General features: G+C 40.5%; 1 protein-coding gene across 1 annotated transcript; it reads right to left on the reverse strand.

Moving 5' to 3' along the window:
* Window positions 1-3,744: 3,744 nt before the first annotated feature.
* On the reverse strand, window positions 3,745-22,193 carry LOC133024121 (adhesion G-protein coupled receptor F1-like). The gene is made up of 9 exons (XM_061091093.1): window positions 22,076-22,193; window positions 21,746-21,924; window positions 8,269-8,433; window positions 6,760-8,151; window positions 6,631-6,672; window positions 5,478-5,537; window positions 5,248-5,314; window positions 5,083-5,171; window positions 3,745-3,809 (listed from the first exon to the last, which is right to left on the reverse strand). The coding sequence occupies exons 1-8, from the start codon at window positions 22,191-22,193 to the stop codon at window positions 5,101-5,103; spliced, it is 2,094 nt and encodes a 697-aa protein (XP_060947076.1). The 3' UTR covers window positions 3,745-3,809; window positions 5,083-5,100.
* Window positions 22,194-24,762: the final 2,569 nt, after the last annotated feature.

Raw genomic sequence — 24,762 nt, forward strand, 5'->3', positions numbered from 1 at the left:
CGATTCTGAATCTCCCGAAGCGCTGCTTCCACTCCGGCCATTCTCCTGGCTTATCAAAGGCAAAGCTTGTCGGGGGAGCGAACTTTGGCATGACTCCGTTTTAGCTTCTGACACCATGTAAAGCAATGCTATAGAGGCTTCTTAGTTGCTAAGTTCGCTTTATTGAATGGCCGTGTCTCACAACAAGCGTCACTTATATACGTCATTTACATGCGCCCGCAACTCCTGTATAACTACGGTTATACAAGCGCATTAAACTACCGTATATGACAATCGTGACTCACAAGATCAATAAGTCAGACGAAAACATTGTTCATTTAAAAAAACAGAGCATCTGTGTAAAATACTGGCATCTTGAAATTCCACCTTGTTATCACAGGAGAACATATGTAATTGTATTGATGTGATTCTTTTTCTGAATGCTTCTTAAATGAAAGAAAAAAATGTTGGCTTGTACTTTATATTAGGAGTAGTGTGTATATCAAGTATATTGTTTTCCCCTTTGTTCAGACATTGTTTTACTTTGTTCTGGTGTAACTCGTGTAAGTGGTTTGCTAACATTTCTACAGCTCATTTTCTAAACAATAGAATAACCTCACCATGTTGCATTTAGATGCAAACAGAAACCCTAATGTTTTTTTTTGTTTTTACATTTTTTATTTAGTTCTGTCTTTCATGCGAAAAAAGTAACATAGCTGAGTATGAAGTCCATCCATCCATCCATACATCTATCCATTTTCAATTCAGCTTTGCCTTTTATGGGCACAGGGTGAGCTGGGGCCAAATCCAGCTGACATTGGGCCTTTGACAGGACCCCAGTCCATCATAAGGCTGACATATACAGACAAACACAATTAGATTCATACCAATGGGTAATTTAGAGTTTCTTATTAATCTATTCCCCAATCTCCATGTAGTGGGGCTGTGGGAGGAAGCCAGGCCAACACGGGGAAAACATGCAAACTCTACGACCGAACAAGGATTGGTACCAAGAGACATGCTTCCTCGGGACTGATAACCTTTTACAGATTATACTTCAGTTCACTGAAAACAGGTTTCATTCATCAAAAGTGGAAATTTACCTTAAAATGAGTGAGAAAAGTGGAAAATCTGAATATGGAAACCATTTCCTCAATTTTTTGAGTGACGGACGGCCCAATCATCTCACCTCTCTTCAAGTCAACTCAACTTGAGATTCTTTGATTTTGAATGTGATGTTTCAGATAAAAGTATCACACAAACTGCAAGAATAGTGATGTGTGGTCAACGTGTGATGAAAACTGCAAGAGAATTGATTTTGTGATATTACTTTTTGTTTAAAGTCGGAGAGTCAGACAGGTGGCAGTTAGTTTAATCCCTTAATCAGGCTATCTGAAACTGACCTGGTCTCCTGCTGTGTTTGCTCAATCCCAGCAACTGATTCCATAACTGCTGTGCACAATTGCAATCACACAGAACAGGAGGTAAAGAGCTGGAGGACTTGCTCTGCAGGTTTCTCTGCACCTTTCGTATTCACAAAGAATTTGTTGCCTCTTAAATGTATTTTTGTCTTGGTTAGACAGTAAGCAGTGTAATTTAAAACTAAAACTTAAACCAGAGCAAGTCATCTCAGGTTCTGTCAGGGTGGTAGACCCACTGTGAGAGCTGAGTTTGATTCTTCTATGCAAATAGTCAAACAAAACATTGCTTGGATGGATTCAACCTGAACTTTGAATTATCTTCAATATTCAAACAACCTATTAAGTTTTAATAATATCTTTAACTTAACATCATTGTGCCATTTTTCTTAACATATACTATAGGAACCCACATGATAACAGCGGTAGATGAAGTACTTCAACAATTTACTGAAGGAAAAGTACAAATAAATAGACAAAAAAGTACCACATTCTTAATTTTCAACTTGAGGATAGCAAGTAAGTGCTTTAAGTATTGAAAGCAAAGGTACTTGCTGAATGATTCCTCTTGTCAGATGCACTCATCTACATCATTGACTAAGCCTACTGTATATTTAGTTTAATACAAGAATGCTTCAGACATATTAATAAATAATGCTGCAAATGACGCTACTGAAAACACATGTTCATATTAATTAACGGCTGACCCTCCTAAATTATTTTAGGTTTTTGTTCACCCCTGATGCTGCTGGGGTCTAACCCTCTTTTTATTTATTACTCTTGAATGTTTAAACAATATTGGCTGACATATGTAGTGGAGTAAAAGTGAGAAGTACCCCAAAATAAATCGACTTAAGTAATCTACAGATACATGAAAAGTACAACTAAGAACAGTAACAAGGTAAATAACCAAACAAGAGAGCAGACCATCAAGAGAAAGTATGTTCCATTTCATATGAGTAAGGAAGATAAAAAAACATGCCTGAAGCCATGATGAATCAAATCAAATGTGCACAAGAGAAAAGAGAAACATTTCTTCTTTTCTAGACCCTAATGACCAGGCTCATATCTGACAACATGTCATAGAGCCACTGGGTACTCGTACATCTAGCCGGCTGAAACTTGGTGCTGAGTTTAGTCATTATTTCACAGTATTATACCTCAATAAGCTGCTGCATTTAAAGGTCTCACACTTGAGGATAAGTACAACATATGTGTGTTGATAAGCGATCTCTGCAGACTGGCTGATTTCAGTGGACACACAGAAAACTGGGGTTGAGCTGCTGCTCACAGTACAAGAATAACAAGAAGCATGAAAAATGTAAGTGACCCTCTGCCCTATCTCAGTGCGTAGATTGGGAAAGGAAAGAGTTTTGGGTGAATTTACAACTTATGCAGGTGTAATACATTGCAAAAAACAAAGAAGGTAATCCTACAAAACGCTGAAGATCTGTGTTAAAGGCATGAGAAGCCTGATTGAAGGATTGGCATAACCAACAAAAACACAATGATGTTAATCTTTAAATATGAAGGCATTGGCTAATTAAGATATAGAAAGTGCTTTTAAAGAATTTTTATCAATGTAGTCGATACATGTTCAGCTCCTTTTATACCAAACTTTCCTAAATTCAGAGGCTCTTGAAACTCTAGTCTTTCTAGTCTTGATGACCACTCAAAGCGCTTTTACAGTACAGTTTTACATTCACCCATTCATACAGTGCATCTATTTGCAGCACTTTGATATTCTATGGGGGTTCAGCATCTTGCCCAAGGACACTTCGGCATGCAGATGGGTCAGACTGGGGACCAAACTGCCGACCTTCAGGTTGGAAGACGACCACTCTACCCCTCAGCCACAGCCGCCTAGGCCAGAATACTTGTGTTATAACCTTAACCTTAAACAAGGCTGGACATAATTAAGAAAAGTGTCCAAAAAACACACCGTGATTATTGACCCTGTATCACAGTGGATGTGTTTTGGAGGAATTATATTGTGTATGAACAAGACAGTAGAAGAGGGACACTGGAAGGTAAATAGGGACAGATCATGCGACAGAATGACGCGGCAAGTCCGACTCTGTAAGATCTAACAACTGATCTGAACAACCCTATATCTGACTCATCCCCTCACACGGAAATTAATCCTGCACTGATCTGTGTGCTTCCTTATTCCCTTCCTCCACCATAACAGGTCTGGTAGGTGGCTGTAGACCGAGTCCAGTAGCGTCTGGCTGGCCTCCTGGCTCTTGTCTCCGGCAATCTCAAAAAGGCGATCCAGCTTGTCCTCAGCGTCTGGGATCTCCTCGATCACGTGAAGCTCCTCTGGGTTCAGGATGTGCAGCATGTCGTCAAAGATGGGCTGTAGGTCGCATGGGTCCAGACGCACCTGCCGGAGCACAGTGTCTTTCTTCTCTGGGGGGAAAACGGAGCAGAGCAGTAGTTGTTGAAATAGCTGCTATAATAAATGTCTTTACATCAACAATAGATTAAAGATTCAGTGTGTAGGATTAAGTTGCACCTAGTTGTGAAGTTATATATTGCAGCCAACTGAGTATCTCTTGCCTCACATCCCTTTTGGAGTGTTTAGGAGAAACTGTAATGGCCGTCAAAGTATGTAAAACTCTAAAGCCTGTGTTCAGTGTGTCAGTTATTGGCTACTGTAGGAACGCGGATCATTCTAAGAACCCATACTATGTAACTTGACTTTCATAAAGAGAGTATGTTCTAAGTATGTTCCTAAGAACTAACATGAACAGGTCAAAAATACTTATCTCTGAATGACAGGTAAAGTCAACATGTGGAACTTCTACTCGCTTCAAGCCATTAACAGGAAATCTGGATGACTCTTAACATAACTCTGTAATAATCTGTTTTTATTAAATAATGTAGATATCTGTACAATTTTAATTTACAACATATTTTTACAAACAGGAAAAAATATTTAGAATGCAACCTTTGAGCAAAAAACTGTGTCCAAATTGTTAAACTTCAAATTCACATTAAAAAATGTTGACAGAATAGTGCCCATTGATCTCTATTAGTATTATTTATCGTTTATTATCGTTTGAATTTTTGCTCATAAAATATCTGATGTGAGCAAATCTATCAGTTTGATTAAAGAGCAATACCCAGAAGGACCACATGAGGGCGATAGGCACACATCCATGTTTGAAATGAAGGCAGCTGCTGTCACATCATTTTCATGAAATCTGAGTCACAGTGAGTGTCAGAATAATTAGTCATGGGTGTTAAGAATGTAGATTAACTAATAAAATCAGTATCTGCACAAGCAGGAGTATCCAGTGCGTGATAAATAATTATTTATTAATGAAGCTCTGGGGATTATACAGGTCAGTTGATACACTGAAAGTTGTCGGCCAAAAAGTTGCCCCAGATGAGAAATAGTGTGAAAGTGTCCCTCAGGTGTGACTAACCCTCATGGTGCAAGCTGTAACAATGACTATTTCAGTTTTATTCACAATATATATTAATATATTATATAAATATTAATATATTATATATAAAAAATGTTTGAAGGAATGTTACGATGAACATTCCTTCAAGCCTTTTTTATCTTTTAAAACCTCATTATTTTGTTCCTGACTTCATAACTTCTGTTTCTGACTTTACAGAAAATTCATGATATCTTATAGATATTTTGAATGATCAAACAAATGTTACCTACACAGCTTGTTCCATTGATTCATATATTACTAAATGACTCCGCTGCACCACTGCTGTTTGGGTTTGTAGTTTGTGAAACGTGGTAAACATCTGAAAGACATACACATTGTTGATAAGACAACACATTCAAATAAACAGGAAAGCTGCTTAATTTGAAAAAACTTACATCTTCTTCCAAGTATACTGCCTATAAAATTGTTTCCACTCAAGGAGGAAATGCCAGCACCTGTACTCTACATAGAAAAAAATGTGTAAAGTCATTGAAGGAAAAATGAAACAAATTCTGGAGCATATCACGTCTGTAGATTCAACAACATTTGGGATGCATTGAAAACCAGAAAACCTGAAAACATTCTAAGCATTTCATAAACGAAAAACAAAAAAATCAACACTTACCCTTGTAGAATTAGAGCCAGTGCTTGTTCGAGGTGATTTCCTTCCGAGGAGAGATCGCGTCTGCAGGCAAAATCAAAACGATGGCAATGTCAAAATGAACAGTATTAGTAATCAGTTATGCTAGTACTTAAAAGGATAGTTCACCCAAAGATTGGAATAGCAACAAGGTCATGTACACTGTGGTTTAAGCTGTTGTGTCTTCATGTGATCCATGCAGGAACGTGGCTCCAGAGGAGGATAACAGAAGACATTAAGGCTAAAAACCTAGTGTAAATGAAGCTAATCGGGTCAAATTTGAATGTCGGGTTTTACAGACACTTGGATGACACCACAAGAGCAGTATGGAGGCATATTATGTTTATTTCTGTTGTGTAAGTGGTCACCAGTTACTTCAATTCTATTCGATATGGGTACAAGGATGTAGCCCTGACACCCCTCCACAGTCATAGCGGTGAGTAGATAAGGATTGAATTTTCCTTTTTGGATGAACTTTCCCTTGAAGAGCAGTTTGAGATTTTTAACTTGCTAACAGTATACTGAAAGGATGGATAATACTCCCATGTATGTGCAGAACAAATTGTGAGTGCATGAAGCGATTTATAATTACAACCTGTCGTTGTTGATGATGTATCGAGGTGCTGATAAATGGAGTGTTGAATTTTGATGGTGAACACCGCCATATTCCCAAAGCTTATTTAAATGCCCCCTGCCTATAACTCCATATTTTGTGTGCAGAAAAAAGAGTAGGGGGTGTAGACATTACCTGAATACAAGCTATGGTCTTAAAGGCTTAAATAAGTGTGTATAATTTAGTGGCATTTAACATTGAAGATGCTTATTGTTCACCCAGAGAAAGTATAGAATTGAAGATAGAGTGGTATAGATCTTCTGTGAATAATGGTATGTGTACACAGGAGGTGCTTTTCCCTGTTGTAACTGAACAGCTTTATTTCAAAACAACCTGCGGCACAATGCCCTTAATTTGATGAACTTGTTATACACGCACAAATGCAACATAGAGGCTTGTTATAGGATTCAAATTCAAAAATCACACATTACCAAAAGGTGCTTTTTCTTTGCTAACATGCTGCTAATGCTACCTCCTGTGTACACATGCTAGGATCTATTATTGGCTATTCCAAAATCGACATACCTTTGAATCGAGAAGTACCCCAAACAATAAAATGAAGAAACCCTGAGGAAAATCAGAGATTCAAATTTCATAATCATCAGAATGAAAGAACACAAAAGCAATGTCATGAAATTCAATGGTTGTAAATACCTGTAGTGAATTGAAGAATGCAAAGGCAATATGGATTGCTTCATTTGTTGATGATACCATGGTTCCCACAGCCAGACCCCAGGTCAATCCAAATAAAGGAGTCAAAATGACCAGACACCTTGTTATGACCACCAGGGTGTGTTTTTCATCTGATTGTGCAGCGTCTCCCACACCTCTTTTCAGCATTTTGTATAAGACCCAAATTACAATTAAAATATTGATGAAAACTATGGTCAAGGCCGGTATCACCATGGACAGGAGGGCTTTTGTCTCAAACCAGTTCAGCCAACAAGCCTCGGATTTCCTGATGTATCCATTCCCTGTTGCTGTGACTGCAACAGTAATAACAGCTATAATCAGAGGACAGCCGTATCCTAAACAGAAACCAATGGCCAACATGATTGACTTGGACATGTACGAGAAGACCATGACCGTCCTGTAAAAGAGCAAAAGGCCTGACACGAGCATCCAAAAGAATAGAGCAAGGTAGAAAAAATGCATAAAAAATGTTGCAGTGCTGCATGGTCCAAGAGGAAGTTCGTAGTCCCCCCCTTGGGGATTGTTTGCTACAGAGGCACCAATGATGAAACAGATATCAGCGATCAACAGAGACAGGGCTGTATTTACGATGGAAACGTGACGCATGAAGGCAGTGCTATTCCTGGTAATGGCTTTCCAAACATACCCTTCAATAACTAGACATATAACCAAGCTTGCCAGAGATATTCCAACTCCAACATAAGTGATTATATCCAAGGCTTTTCTTAGAGATGGAGGGATGTCCGTTGCCATCAGAATTGAGAAGGAGGTGAGGTGGTTACAGCTGCAGGTCACTATGTTGTTTATGTCGGAAACAAACGTACATCCCTCATCATCCCAAGCACCAATATTATCAAAAAGTGTGAAGTTCCAGAAGACGCACTGCGGGTTATTTGTCAAGGAGCTGTTCGGCTTGTCGTAGCTCAGAAGGACATTCTGAACTGTGGCATTTATTTTGACAAGCAACACGGCTGCATTGATGGCATTATCACTGGCAGTTTCATTACTGGTGGTATTGAAGGGGCTGATGTTAAAGGTTGGGTTTCGGGTCGGCATAACAATATTAAGGGTTGAGAGGAGGATGGTGGTAATAAAAACATTGCTCATGCTGTTTTGTGTAATGTTTAGGACGATGCTGGAGTTCAGGTATGCCATGAAGGTGTCATCAAACTTTGTTCTGTTTAGCAGGATCCTTGGAGTCCTCACAGAAAACTCTCCGTCCAAATCACTGGAGAGTCTCTCCAACGAACCCAATAATTTCGAGCTGGAATTGCTGGTTTCATTTGCATTCAAAATTACCCAAGACTCTCTTGATTCTTCACCTATGATGACATCAATAGTCTCTAGGATATTCTGTAGATCAGAAGACAGGTCTCTGTGAAAGTCCACCCTCGTCTAAATGTCAAACAGTGCATTAGCTTAAATAATACACATTTACTAAAAGAATACAAAGTGTAAGGTTAAACTTACCTGCATGATGGTTTTAGTGACATTAGTTGAAACTTCTGCAACAGTGTTTAGGATGTCAACGATGGCTGATATGGTTGCAGTTGAATTTTCAATGTCCTGTCTTTCTTTCTGGACAGTTTTACTTAGATTCCCTACAAATTCTGGCACTCCCTCCACAACCAAAGTCTGAAAGAAAGAAAAACTGCTAAAGCTTTTGACACAAACATTTTTTAAACGTGTGAATTTGCAGGGATAAATATTTTTGATGTGGACAAACAGTCCCATACAATATGTCCAAGAAACTATTGCAAAAAACGAGATTATTGTCATCATTTAGATAACATTTTACCACTGATACAATGATAATGAAACAGCATAAAGATACAAGTACATATTACCATACAACCCAAAAAATTTATAAAATGGACTCTCTGGCTCTGTTCACAAAATTTGCTGTTGAATAAGTATTGGCACAGGACACATCGGTAATAGCTCGGTAAACAGGATGGGAAGGTTATGCTTTTGATGAACTTTAAGGTTTAATTTGTATAAGGCTCGTTTTCCAGTGTTTCCTCTCGGATTGTGTGTGTGTGTGTATTAGTGTGTGACCGAATCAAACCAAACACAAAGATCGATCAAGTTTTAGTAATTTGGGATTAGTGTTGGTGTAATCCTGAAACAGCGGCGGTAATAATGAATTAAGTGGAAACCCTGTCTTCCCACTTTTTGTTACCACTGTTCTTAAACAAATTCTACAGGTCCCCTCATTCACGTTGAAGGGCTGTCCTCTCTCATGAAGCATGAACCCCATTTCTTTTTAACTTCATCTCATTTCTGGTTCAACCTCTGTTTTGCTCTGCATGAGTGAGTGTGGGTGGAACCAGTCTGGGGCACGTGAGTGAGTTCTAACTAGAGATGAGCCTGATACTCGGCTGAAACGAGTATTCGGTACGGATAAAGCACTTTTGCCGAGCACGAGTATTATACGAGTAATACGAGTCAATATCTGTGCTCGGACTGTGTTAAAGGTAGGTATGACGATGAGCGGCTGAGCTAGGTGGAAATCACTCTCAGGAGTACTTAGAGATGCCGGTGTAAGAGGGTATTTTATTATCCCCAAAATGAAGCTTACAAGGCAGTACATAAAAAATAAAACAAAAGAGCGAAAAAACCAAACACTTGAAAGTAAGAAAACAAATAAGCACAATGGCCCAAACTAATGATTACAATATCAATACACTTTACACTTGGGAGCTGGCAGACCCACGTCCTCTCAGTCGCAGCTCCCTTCACATAATAAAGGCCTGGCATAAATGGTATCTAATCTAGTGGTGCGTTCCATCACAGACTGAATGAAAATCCTCACACAGCGTCACAGCGCTCCTCCCCTTCACACACCGCTCTGCTCACTCACTCACAGAACAGCTCTCTGTCTCTCAGTCACTCAGGTCCGCGGGTCTTTTCCGTTAACGTTTAGTGTTTCTTCAGCTTGAAGTTTGTTTTTATTTCAGTTTGTACTTACTTATTAACCAGTAGAGTTCTGTTAAACGTGGGTTCGTTCAGACGTGGTGCTGGTAGAAAGCGACTCGCGTTGCGTCTCTGCCTGTCGGAGATTTTTTTATTTTTATTTTTTAAACAGTTTTTTTTGTTTTACTTCACGCATTGAGTGTCTGACTACTCTAGCGTCTGGCTACTCTCTCTCTCTCTCCATCCCTCTCTCTGCCGTTCTTTGGAGATTTTTGTTTTTTTACACCCACTTCCGGGTTAGGCCCCGCCCACTCCGAGTACGGATACGGATACAGATAATTCATATGGTTAACAGATACAGATAATGCTGTACTCGCTCATACCTAGTTCTAACTCCACCTCACTCCCAGACACTGACAGACACACAGATGAGAGAAGCTGCAACTAGCTAAACGTTGGTGACATTCTTAAAAGAGCTGGCAGGTAAACGCAATTACGTTATCAAGGTCAACAAAATGATCTACATCATGTTTATATATCGTACGATAAGTCTATATAGTAATTATTGTGACAGGCCTACATACAGGTTTAATCCATCATCAAATTTTCTAAATATCAAGACACAAATTTGGGTGTTCAAAGACTGTCTTAAGAAAACAGTCAAATGACACATGCTTGAGAGGGGTGTTGTTCACTAAAGTAAGATGTTGGAACTTGACTAAGTTTACCAAAACCAACCTGCATCCTGTGAATCGAAATGAGCTCTGCAGCCCCTAAACGAAAACACAGTGCTGACAACTCTCACGCTTTCACCGTGTGACACACGCTCTTGCATGTTTCCACACGCACTCACGCCACACATCCAATTTCTCAAGCCAAAAAAAAAATCAGATTTTGGGCCGAGACCCGTTGGTTCCTTTTCAAACTCACCCCGACGATAGATGGCGCTAAGGAGCGCATCTGTAACCCTATTCGCTGCATAGACATCCAATTTACCGCAAGCATTTATCTTTTTGTCAACAGGCCAAAGAAAAGGACTCACTCTGAAGACTTTTCCACACAACACTTTGAACAGGTAAGACGATGTATTCCAAAGAATTTAACATAAAGACAGGAAATTTGTGCAATAGAAGTAAGCATGTTTTTGTAACTGAGAGTAGAGTTATTAAAAACCTTTTGAATTCTTTAAGGTAGCAAAGATGTCTCGTAAAATACCTTTGCCAGGCCCAGGACAAAAGGGAAATCTATTATATTATTTAAAGAACCAGCCAAGTCAGAAAAGACAGAAGAGGGGGCGTGTCGGAGCGATGAGGAGATAGGACGCGTCGCGCTGTAGCTCCTACAGATTTCACGTTAAAATAACATTTAAAACAAAACCTGTGTAACCTCCGACCCAACGGTTACCTTACTTTTCATCCTAAACTCTCCAAGTGACCACTGCACAGCGAAAAATGCCGACGCGAGCGGGGAAGTCCTGGGAAACGCAGAACGAAGATGAAGGCCCGACTGAAGCACCGGTCCAGAGTGAGGGAGGGGACCCGGCGCCGAGCACGCCGAACAGACATCCAGGCTCTGCTGGCCGCCATAGCATCACTGCAAGCGGAGTTGTCCCAAGCTAAGTCGGACATTTGCGACAAGATTGAGGAGAAGATTGCTGTTGTGAGTACGGCTTTGAGATCTGAAATCGCCGCTCTGAAAGCAGAAAGTGGCGCCGCATCTTTTGTGGTAAATGGCCGGCTAGACTCCCAAAGTGAGACGCTGAAAAGTTTAGAAGCTAATGCTAATGCTACTTCTGATGCTGTTGTGGACCTCGAAGCTACAGTAAAGCAGCTACACAGCCAAGTTGAACAACTGTCAGAGAAGTGTTTGGACCTGGAGGGACGATCCAAGCGTCAGAATTTGAAAATCGCGGGAGTGAAAGAAGGGGCGGAAGGGGGCCAGAAACCCAGTAATTTCGTGGCCCAGCTGCTTGTGGAGGTTTTACAGCTGGATGAAAAACCAGTGATCGACCGAGCCCACAGAGCCCTGAGACAGCGTCCCGGGGACAACGAGCCACCTCGGCACCTGATTCCAAGGGTGCACTACTGTCACGCGCTGGAGAGCATCCTGCAGAAGGTCATGAAGTCCAAAAGTCTCACATTTCGAGGGCAGCGAATCCAAGTCTTCAGAGACTTTCCACCCACTGTAGTAAAACGCAGAGCCGCCTTCACTCCGGCCAGGAAGTTGCTGCGAAACCAGCCTTGAGTTAAATTTGGTCTCCTATACCCAGCCAAGTTGAGAGTGACACATAATGGTAAAGAGACCACGTTCACAGATCCTGAAGAGGCCCGTCTGTATGCTGAACGCCACTTCGGTCAGGGTCGTACCTGAGGTGCACATCCAAGAGCAAGGCCCAGTCACTTCTGACAGAGACTGGAGGTAAATGACAACTAGACCAGAGGTAATGTTAAAAAACACCTATGGACAATTACATGAAAATAACATAGCCACAACCATGGTAATAATATTACTTTGACAGAATGGTCACTGAATTTGAGAGTATGAGAAACACAATGATGCCTTGATATTACAATCAGTATTATTGTGATTTCGGTTCCCCCTCCTCCCTATTATAATGTGAAATATTTATTTAAAAATTGTTATTTAGTTTACTTATTTATTTGATTTCTGCCTGCATGTCTGCTAGAATTCATATTTCATTTGGTGGTTTAAACAATTTAACTTTTGAACAATCACATTATTTCCTTGGACGTTATTGCACAGCAAAGACAGCATGGCTTTAAATCACTCAGAGGAGGGGACACCTTGTTAATCCTAGGGGTTTATGAATAAGTGTAAGCCCCAGAGTTTTGTGTTCTGTGTTTATTTCAATAAGGTCTGCTAAGACGTGGAAGTTTACATTTATTTCAGTGCTGTTAATGGGGGATATTTAATCTCTTTTGTAACTGAATAGGTTTTGTTGGGAATTTAACAACTGTAGGCCTACTAGCTACTGTAGGATTAAGAGTTCAACTGCAATCGGTTGTTAGAGTTTCTTCTCTGTTAGAGAGGTTAGACTACTCATTTCTGATGTTTTGGTTTTTCTGTTTATCTGTGTCTTGGGTGGGAGGGGGGCGGGAATGGGTGGGAGGGCGGATGGAGTGTCATTTAACTCATAGTTACACATATCCAGCGGAGTGGGGAGAGAGTCTAAGGATGGATGCCTGCAACCACCCTACGTAATGCATAAAAATAACAAGAGAGATGATATAACATTCTGCTCATGGAATGTTAATGGTGTTAACGAGCCGGTTAAAAGAGGCAAGGTGCTCGCTCACCTCAAATCCTTGCAGGCTGATGTCATTTTCTTACAGGAAACCCACCTGGAGAACGACTCGCATGCTAGGCTCAGGTGTAGGTGGATACAACATATCTACCACTCCAACTTTTCAGTAAAGGCTTGTGGCACAGCCATCTTAATCCGTAGGGGGGTTCCCTTTAAACATCTGTCTACAATAGCAGATAAAGACGGGAGATATGTCATGGTTGTGGGGGAATTTCACTCTACACCTGTAACATTATTAAATATATATGGACCAAATAATGACGATCCAGAATTTTTCAAAAAGGTTTTGAATCTGATTCCAGATATCTCCAGTACTTATCTAATAATCGGTGGTGATTTTAATCTAGTTTTGGACGCTTACTTGGATAGGTCTTCTCCACAGAGGGTGGAACCTTCCAAGGCCTCTAATCTTCTGAGATCTTATATTGATAATATGAATGTTTTTGATGTGTGGCGGATTTCTAATGCTACTGGTAAAGAATACTCCTTTCACTCTAAAGTACATAATAGCTATACCAGGATAGACTTTTTCTTGGTTGATGGTAAATTAATGCCATTTTCCTACAATGCAAAATACCACAATATTATTATCTCCGACCACAGTCCGATATCATTTTCATTACAGCTTGTTGAGAAGGCACCTGCCCAGAGAAATTGGAGATTCAATCCTCAACTCATCACAGATAAAAGGTTCTGTGAATATCTGGAATCAAACATTAAGTTATTTTTTGAAACTAACGACATTGAAAACACATCTCCTACACTGCTATGGGAAACCTTTAAGGCCTACTTGAGAGGGCACATTATTTCTTATCAATCGTCTCTCAAGAAGCGCAACAAGGCAAAACAACTTGAACTTCAAGAGGAAATCCGCCAACTCGATATGGAGAACGCTTTGCGCCCCTCATTAGAAAAACATACTAAAATATCGACTCTTAAATTTAAACTTAACAAGATTTTATCAGATAGGATCTGCAGAGCCTTTATTTTTACAAAACAGCGATATTTTGAATTCGGTGATAAGCCACACAAATTACTGGCGAGACAACTACGGAAACTTGAGAACGACAGGACTATCCAAAAAATTAAGTCTGGTTCAGGAAATGTCCTTACGTCTCCCAAGGATATTAATGACAGATTTAGACAGTTTTACCAAACACTACACACTTCTGAGGTTGATTCTGTAGGAGAAACAATGCAGACATTTCTAGATAAATGTGATCTCCCGTCACTGAGTCAAGCGGACCGCGATACCTTAGGGGCAGACATCACATGTAAAGAGCTTCTAACAACCATTGGTTCAATAAAAAATGGTAAAAGTCCCGGCCCTGATGGACTCAGCAATGAGATTTACAAGAGGTTTGGGGGATTACTGGCTCCTTACTTGCGTAAAATGTACATTCAATCATACGAGGATGGCATATTGCCTCAGACACTGACCGAAGTAACTATTACCCTCCTTCCCAAAAAAGGGAAAGATTTGGAAGAAGTGGGTTCTTACAGGCCAATCTCGTTATTAAATTCGGATTAAAAAATTCTAGCCAAGACATTGGCCAGAAGACTTAATGTATTTATGTGCAAGCTGATTCATCCAGACCAAACTGGGTTTATCCCGCAAAGAAATGCCTTCCATAACTTTAGACGTCTTCTTAATATCATGCACTCTCCCAAAAGGACCTTATTATCCTAAGTTTAGATGCTGAAAAAGCATTTGATCGGGTCGAATGGGCATACTTATTCTCGGTCTTGCAGAAGTTCAACTGTGGTGATACATTTGTGTCCTGGACTAAGCTCTTATACAATAGCCCCCGGGCCAGAATACTTACTAATAAAACTCTTTCTGACCCTTTCCGGCTGGGTAGGGGCACGAGGCAGGGCTGCCCACTAAGCCCTCTACTGTTCGCGTTAGCCATAGAACCGCTGGCCGAGACCATTCGTTCGCATCCAGATATTCATGGTTACAATTAGGGATGAGCGAGTACAGCATTATCTGTATCTGTTAACCATATGAATTATCCGTATCCGTACTCGGAGTGGGCGGGGCCTAACCCGGAAGTGGGTGTGATTTAACCCGGAAGTGGGCTGGTTCAACATAACTTTCTTTATTAACTATAAAAAAAATTTATGATTTTTTTATTTTTATTTAATTTATTTCCACACCAGGTGTGTGTGTGTGTGTGAGTGAGATGCGAGGGATGTTCACTGTCTCCCGGAGAAATGAACACTCTGCACCCCCAGCACAGAAAGACGCGAACCACATTCGTTCACAAGTCACACAGACCGGCCCTGCTACTTTCACTCTACATTAACACTTAAAGTTTAGTGCAGTGTAATTGTTTGCCGTGATAATTAAATGCCAGTGTGATAATAGATGACAATTTCAAACCATACAAACTGTCATGTTGTACTGTATTTATAGAGGTTTACTTTACTGTAAAGTAAGTGTAAATGTAAAGTGAAAACAACAAAACCAGTCACCATGACCCGTGAACAAATACAACTCACGTCCCTCTACACCAATAACACAGAGCGCTCATTTCTCCGGGAGACAGCGAACGTCCCTCGCATCTCCAGCGCTCCTCTACTGAGCCAATGCAGGTCTCGTGAAAATTTTTCCAAAGACTCGTACCCGAAGACCCAGTCGGGAAATAAACGAATCATTTCTGCTTCCTTGACTGAGCCTATGGAACAGTAGGGCCCTATGATTTCCGCGATAACGAAAACGCGGACGGAATCACGGAATCGGACAATAAAAACGGAATCTACTGTTAACACGGAATGCAGCGGAATTCGCCATTATTTTGGTGAAATTCAGTTTCGAGAGAAAGGGAAACAATACAGGTGACATTAACCTCACTGAATGTTTAGCAGTCACTCCCAAAACAATGCTAAAAACACCCGGTCCACCACTCCAGCCTAGTTAGCGGGGATGCAAACAATAGGTCCCGCCCCCGCTCCTACAAACCACAATTACGCCTACAATCAGCTCAGCAGATTTAAGAGTGGAGTTTATTGAGGACTTTGTGGCTGTGTGCGCCGCATCTGACATCCCCCTTGAGAAGCTAAAAAAGTTACGCCCGTTTCTAGTCAAACACTGTAAACACGGAGGAGCGCTCCCCCAAAATGCCAGCAGCCTCCGCCAGACTCACCTGCCTTGAGTGTTTGATCAACACATGACTGCCGTTTTAAAGCAGATCAGGGGGAAGAAGTTCGCTGTGGTTGTGGATGAAACAACGGATGCACGGGATTGTAGCGTCCTAAACATCGTCATTGGTGAGTTAACTTAGCAGCCTGTTAAGTGGCGAAGTCACGTCCCTTCCGGTAGAGCCCATGGGACCTATGAGATCGAAAAATATGAATGGGTTTCAATGGAGAGAAAGTAATTATTTTCTGGTCCAAGTCTTTATATGCCGTGGATTTAAATTATAATTTTTCATGTCAAGAGTTTGACCGTTTATTGTGCAATTGTTCAGTTAAAGGCTGTAGAGGCTGTAGAGAAGGTCCCATGGGCTCTACCGGAAGGGGCGTGACTTTGCCACTATAGCGTTGTTTTTGTACTCAGCTATGTTAATTGTCCCCATGTAAAATATGATAAGGACGACCTCTTCTGTTGAAATAATAGCAATTCATAATGTCTGCAGCTGTATTTTGCAGTATTTGCTTTGCTTTAAATAAACACTTATTTTGTCAGAATATTATTTTAGGTTCAAATAAGTTGAGTAGAATATACATTTTGGTTTAAATAAGTAGTTTTCTTTATGTTATCTTTCATTGCAAGTGTTGAAAACCAGTACTTTCTGCTGGATGTTGTTTTCCTGGACAGATGCAACTTTTCAACCTTTTCCCAAGCTATACTAGCCTCCCTCTACAGCAACAACCTGGACCTGAATGATGCCTGGGCAGTGGTCACAGATAATGCTGCATACTGTCTGAAGGCATACAGGGAGGTCCTGAAAGGAGTGATGCCCAACAGTGTCCATGTAACCTGTCTCTGCCACATCATCAATCTGGTGGGTGAGACCTGGCAGCACTACAAGTACTTCTCTGAAGCTGCATCACTTGTTACATGGATGAGATCTGTCTTCTTCAAGAAGCCTGCCAGAAAGAGAAGATGGGTGAGCTTCCTCGTTAACAGGGAGTTTGCGCAGACAAAGACTCCTCCTGAAGCAGTGAGCAGCAGGTGGAACAGCTGGTTTGAGGCAGTGAAGTACCATGCAGAGCATGTTCATCTGTACAGAGAGTTTTTGTTGGCAGAAAAATCCTCATCCATGGCAGTCACAAACATCCTCAGCCAGGTGGATACAGAGGAGAAGGTGCAGGCCCTCACTGTCAAACTAACCTTCATCTCTGAGGGCTGCTCCAAACTGATGACAACTCTGGCAATCCTGGAGGGAACCCACCGTCCCACAGCAGTGTCTGCCTACAACATAATGGAGGATCTAGGCTCTTACCTAGTTAATGGAACGGCAAAAACATGTGGCTTTGGTGCGAAGACCGATGAGCTACTGAGGAAGATGGGTGTTAGAGAGAGGAATGTGGTGCTTGAAAGTCTCCATGATGCTTTCCACTTGGCCTTCACCAAGTTCTCAAAGCACTGGGACATACATCCAGCCAGAGAGGTCTACAGGCTGGTAAGGGTGTTCGATCCAAGGCAGGCTCCAGCTATGGAAAAGTCGATTGAAGCCTACAACACACTGAAACCAACGGCAAATCCATCACCAGAGCTCAGTGAGCAGTGGATTGCCTTCCAGCACTGTGTGTCCAGGGAGCCCTTGCCAGCTGATATGGAGCTAGCTGCTTACTGGAAGGGCATCAGGTCAAGATTCCCAAGAGTTGCAGAAGTGGCAGTGCCCTACATCTACTTCCCAGTCAGCTCAGTTGACTGTGAGAGGAGTTTCAGCAAGTACAAGACTCTGCTCACAGACAAGAGAGAGGCCCTCACTGAGCTCAACACAAAGAGGCTGACAATCCTGTACTTCAATGGAGATGTCTGTGACAGATGGAAGTCATAGGAGTTAAGCTCAAAAGGACAGTACTGTTAGAAAATCAATGATGTTGATTTTCCTAGTTCATGTTTTATTGCAGGTTAAGATTTAATTTAATTCTGCATTGTTTGTCCCCTGGTTTGATGTATTCTTCAAACAGTGCTTTGACTAAATGTTTTTATTCACAGTTATGATTTGTTAAAATGAAGGACAGGTTATAAGCACTTTTTATTGTTACAAAAAGGGTCCTCAAGTCCTGAGTTATGCATTTTTTACACTTTAAGGACACTGTGAAAAGTTTATAAGCACTTTATTATTTATGTAATGTTCTTATTTGAAGCACTGAAAACAGTGCAATGTTGTGATGTTTTAATAAATGTATTCGTTCGCACTTATTTGACACTCGTTCTGATGATTTAAATAGCTTAAAGTGTAAAAACGGAATTCATGAAAATGAAAACGGAAAAAACGGAATTTGGAAAAAAACAAAACGGAATTTGGAAAAAAACAAAACGGATTTCATAGGGCCCTAGAACAGTCCCGATGCGCAGTGAACCTGAGTGACTGAGAGACAGAGAGCTGTTCTGTGAGTGAGTGAGCAGAGCCGTGTGTGACGGGAGGACCGCTGTGACGCTGTGTGAGGATTTTCATTCAGTCCGAGCACAGATAATGACTCCGATTACTCGTATTATACTCGTCATCGGCAAAAGTGCTTTATCCGTACCGGATACTCGTTTCAGACGAGTATCCGGCTCATCTCTAGTTACAATACAGAATACACCAAGAATAAAATATCATTGTACGCGGACGATATTTTGTTAATTGCCATGCAGCCTAGGATTACAATTCCTTCAATTTTGAAAACTTTTCAACTGTTTGGTAGTTTCTCGGGGTACAAGATTAACTGGGGCAAAAGCGAGCTACTACCAGTACAAATTACAGATCAAGATTGGCTCAAACAGTTTCCTCTCAGAATAGCATCAGACAGTTTAACTTATTTGGGAATAGTAATTACCAAGAAGTATAATGATCTTTACAAGGCCAACTTCCCCACCCTGTTAAATAAGTTAGCAAACAATATACAATTTTGGAAAACACTCCACCTTTTCTCTGCTGGGCACAGTGAATGCTATTAAAATGATCTTTCTCCCTCAGCTACTTTATCTTTTTCAAAACCTACCTATTTACCTTGCTAAATCTTTTTTCATTAAATTGGACTCAATCATTCTCCCCTTTGTATGGAATTACAAGTCTCATAGAATAAAGAAGGACCATCTTTGTAAACACAAAACTAATGGGGGGCTAGCACTGCCTAATTTTATTTTATATTACTGGGCCACTGGGATACGCTCTATGGCATATTGGTTAGATGACAACCCAATACCCTATGATGGGCTAGAGATGGAACGGGAAGACTGTCTACCTTATTCTATTAGAGCTGTTGTACTATCTCCCGCCCCAGTCAATAGATTTTGTTTTAAACATAACCCTGTAATTTATGCTTTAATTAAGATTTGGAAACAACTGAGGAATCATTTCAAACTTAAGGCAGTTTCATTTAGAGATGAGCCGGATACTCGGCTGAAACGAGTATCCGGTACGGATAAAGCACTTTTGCCGATTACGAGTATAATACGAGTAATCGGAGTCATTATCTGTGCTCGGACTGAATGAAAATCCTCACACAGAGTCACAGCGCTCCTCCCGTCACACACGGCTCTGCTCACTCACTCACAGAACAGCTCTCTGTCTCTCAGGTTCACTGCGCATCGGGACTGTTCCATAGGCTCAGTCAAGGAAGCAGAAATGATTCGTTCATTTCCCGACTGGGTCTTCGGGTACGAGTCTTTGGAAAAATTTTCACGAGACCTGCATTGGCTCAGTAGAGGAGCGCTGGAGATGTGAGGGACGTTCACTGTCTCCCGGAGAAACGAACACTCCGTGTCCCCAGCACAGAAAGACGCGAACCACACTCGTTCACAAGTCACAATGACTGGTCCTGCCATCTTCACTTTACATCCACACCTACTTTACAGTAAAGTAAACCTCTATTAAATACAGTACAACATGACAGTTTGTATGGTTTGAAATTGTCATCTATTATCACACTGGCATTTAATTATCACGGCAAACAATTACACTGCACTAAACTTTAAGTGTTAATGTAAAGTGAAAACAACAAAACCAGTCTGCACGACCTGCGAACGAACACAATTCACGTCCTTCCACACCAAAAACACAGAGTGTTCATCTCTCCGGGAGACAGCGAACGTCCCTCGCATCTCACTCACACACACACACACACACACACACACACACCTGGTGTGGAAATAAATTTAAAAAAAATAAAAAAATCCTAAAAAATATTCAAAGTTAAAAAAGAAAGTTATGTTGAACCAGCCCACTTCCGGGTTAAATCACACCCACTTCCGGGTTAGGCCCCGCCCACTCCGAGTACGGATACGGATAATTCATATGGTTAACAGATACAGATAATGCTGTACTCGCTCATCCCTAGTTTCATTACTGCTACCTTTAACTGCAAACCCCTCTTTCACTCCCTCGGCTCTGGATGAGGCCTTTTCCACCTGGAAACAATTGGGGATTTGTAGTGTTGGTAACCTATACATAGAGGGGACTTTTGCCTCTTTCCAGCAACTCCAAGAAAGGTTTAATTTACCGAGGAATCAGTTTTTCAGGTATCTTCAGATAAGGAATTATGTCAGAACACACCTCCCTAATTTCGAGAAGGTAAACCCCGACAAGATAGAGTTTATTTAATCTGTTCCCCAATCCACGCTACATTGTCTCGCAAATATATGAGATGCACTAAAAGAGGAGTGGGAAAGAGAGCTCGGAGCCCTGATACCTCCCAATGTGTGGGAGGAGACAGAAGAGACTCCCCCAATCCAACAGCAGGGCCAGAAGAGGCGTGCTCTGGCTGGAGCATCAACTGTAGAAGTTCTATATGTTGCACTTTTTTGTTTGATGGAACTTGTGGTGGGAGGCTTTCAATAATGAAAAACATTTCTCCCTAACTAATCTTGTGTAATTTTTTGCTGAACATAAATCATTAACTGCCCTTAAGAATACAAGTATTAACAATATAGGTTAGGTTTCAGTTAAGAATTAGTTGAATACGATTGTAATCAAAACGTCAATCAACCTACCTCGGTCAAATCTTAAACACAGGTCTATTAATTAGGCTATATTGTGGTACATAGACAGTAATTGAGGCACAACAATAGTTTTCTGGTTGAATGTTCAGCTCAAGTCTAGAAGGCCCTACAAGTCATGATCAGATGAACATGAATCAGAATGAGTTCAGGTATTGCACATCTTTAGCATACCACCCAAAAATCCACTAGAATGCAGGAAATATCATCCACTTAAACCAAAATTTCCTGCGGGTCGGACCTTCATCTATGTCTATGCTTCACAGAATGTAAAGAATGTTGTCCATCTCCAGTAGGCCGCCCCTATCAACGACTTTGGGCCCCACAAACCACCAGAATGCAGGGCACAACATTGGTACAACGCCAAATTAATTCCAATTCCCTGATATTTGAGCCACCAACGTGTGTGGCTGCGTGCGCGGCAAAATTTTGGTCAACCCCGATGCAAAAAAACACACTAAGTTTTTTGAAAAGTTGGCAGCTCTGGAAACATCAGTATTGATCAACAAATAGGAAGCAGTTTGATGGATCAGTAGCTCACCTACCTGTGACTCGATCAGTAATTGATTGATTACTATTACAATGCAGCTGTATACGACCAGTTTCCACTCGCCCGTTTTCTGACATTCCGCCAGCCTTTTCCCTGCTTGACCTTTATCACACTCAATGCTTGTTTGGTCTCCTACTCGGCCGGTCCCATACTGAGCGTCACTGCATCTGAAATCTGATAGAGTTCAATAAACGATTAATGAAAAAGACAGAAAAAAACGGCGAACAAATTGTGTAATTAAAATTTGACAACTGTCACTTTGTCAATGCAATTTAATAAAAGAACATGTACAGAATATGACACGTTTTTCTCAGTAAAACAATACCTGTTTGGTTATTAGCTGTCATTGGTGCACTGGTGGTAGTGGACGTGGTGGGGGTAGTGCTAGCAATCATAGTCATGGTGGTAGTCGTGGTAGCGGTAGTGATCGTGGTAGCAGCCATAGTTCGGGTGAGGGTTGTGTCAGTGGTAGCAATCGTAGTCGTGGTAACAATCGTAGTAGGGGTAGTGGTCGTGGTAGCAGCCATAGTTGTGGTAGGGACATTAGTTGTAGCTGTGTTACCCGTATTTGTTATAATGGTTGTGGGTGGAACGTCTGGTGCTGTTGAGCTAATTGTGCTGTTTTGGCTGGTTGCATCAGTAGCTGGAAATATATTTAAATAGACATAATCAAAAACGGCCTTAAATGTACAGTAGTGACATTTCACAGAAAAAAATTACAACGCAGTGAGTGTTGTTACTATGGACATATTTCACACTACTTTTTATTATGACTTGAATTTTAACAATGACTATTTCATTATTTTAACATAATTTGTTATTATAAAGCGATAATTCAAATTTGGTTGGTATTGTTATAACTATGGTCTTCACTTCATTTATGTAGTCTGAACATTTGAAAATGTTCTGTACAATTATGTGTTAAACTGAAAAACAAAATCTGACTATTTGACATGTTTTAATCAGCTGTGCAAGAGTGAGCCTCTCCATTCTCATAAAATTACTCATAACGACAGTGGAGGGTGAAGTTATATGTGTTGCATTCAAATGTGTTGTAACAAACAAAGAGTAATCTTTTCTCAAACACTCACTTGGCACAGGTGTTGTAGCTGTTGTAGTGTTCATAACTGTTGTAGCAACAGGTGTCAAATCTGCAAAAAGTAACTCATTTATAGGAACTTTTGGACAGTGAGATTATTTGAAAGCAATGACTTTGTTGTTGGAACAGGTAGTTGTTGAATACTTACTTGTTACCATTGTTGTTGATGTTACTGTTGTGGTGTTAACATGTGTTGTAGCTGATGTTGAATCTGGGGGGGAAATGGACAATTAAGTATATTTCACTATGGTAAAGACAGATGTCAAGTTAAGTTAAATGCATAAAGATTACTCTATGATTTTAATCAGTGTTTCCCTTATATAAAAAAAAACTTGTTTTTGGTGACGGGAAAATCTATAAAATGAGGATAAATTACAGACAAATATTAAGGACATTTTTAAAAAGTGTTGTAAAATTATTTGAAACCACTGACTTGTTACAGTTGTTGCAGCTGTTGTGGGGTTCATATGTGTTGTAAGTGTTAAATCTGCAAATATTGAAAAACTGTGGAGTTTGATCATTTAACATTTTTATATTATCTCTACAATTATGTGTTAAACTGGAAAAGAAAAGTCCCCGGCCGCGGGAGACGCGAGGAGGAGGAGGGGGGGAGAGAGCAGTGTTAGCTTCCAAAGCTACAGCTCCAAACGATCCCTTTGTCTGCATAATATGTCCCCTTTAAAAATTTACTCATAATGACAGTGGAGGGTGAAGTTATGTGTTGCATTCAAATGTGTTGTAACAAACAAAGTATAGTCATATTTTCTCAAACACTCACTTGGCAAAGGTGTAGTAGCTGTTGTAGTGTTCATAACTGTTGTAGAAACAGATGTCGAATCTGCAAAGAGTAACTCATTTATAGAAACTTTTGGACATTTGCTAGTGCAGTTTCATTGTAAAAAAAAACAACATTTTATTTTAATGACTTTGTTGTTCAAACTCAGGTGACTATATGTATTTTTTAACATTTATTTGTTACAACTGTTGTTGGTGTTACTGTTGTGGTGTTAAAATCTGTTGGAGCAGATGTTAAATTAAAAAGCTATTTGAAAACCAACCACTAACACCAGTTGTTAGTGTTGGTAAAAGTAAAATCTGATATATAAGGATGTACTACAGACAAAAATGTAGGGCATTTGTAAAATCATTAAAAAATAACTGACTTGTTACAGGTGGTGTTGCAGCTGTTGCCGTGGTCATATTTGTTGTAGCAAGTTAGGTTATAGCCATAAATTAAATGTTAAATAAAAATTGAACAGTAACCACAATGTACTAATAGAGACCACTGTAACCATGATTGTTCATCCATACATTCAACAAGCTTCACTTTATTAGGAACACTATACTATTACTGGGTTGAACCTTTGTTGTTGGAACAGGTAGTTGTTGAATACTTACTTGTAGCCGATTGTAATGGCGTGTGTTTCCCGTCTGTTTGATCATGATAGAATGACGATGTGGCCTTTATCATGCTGCATCCTGTACTATTTGAATGTGTATTGACCTGATTAACATAGCCACTGTAACCTGATTTCCTCTAGACAATGTATCTTTGATCCTGCTTTTCCTGCAGGAACTGAATGTTTTACTCGTCTGACTGTTCTTTGATTATGCTATGACTCCTGTGGTAACTCAATTTATTAGTCTGCTTCCTCTCTTTGATCATGTGTTTTCTGTAGCCACTGAATGCATATTGCCTTGATTGCCTCCTGTAGCCATTGTGAAGTATTCATGTGACCGAAGGATCTCAGCCTTTGACTGATTAACACACCCCCTGGGAGTGGTTAGCCAATGTATAAAGACAGTGAACTGTTTCCTATCTGGTGTGCATTACTACAACTAAACCCTGTGGTGTGCACCATGCTCTGAGCATTAAAGTGTGACAATACTGTAAGAGAGTTTTGAGTCTCGTT

Source organism: Limanda limanda, chromosome 18, assembly GCF_963576545.1.
Source record: "Limanda limanda chromosome 18, fLimLim1.1, whole genome shotgun sequence".
In the NCBI taxonomy this organism is placed as follows: domain Eukaryota; kingdom Metazoa; phylum Chordata; class Actinopteri; order Pleuronectiformes; family Pleuronectidae; genus Limanda; species Limanda limanda.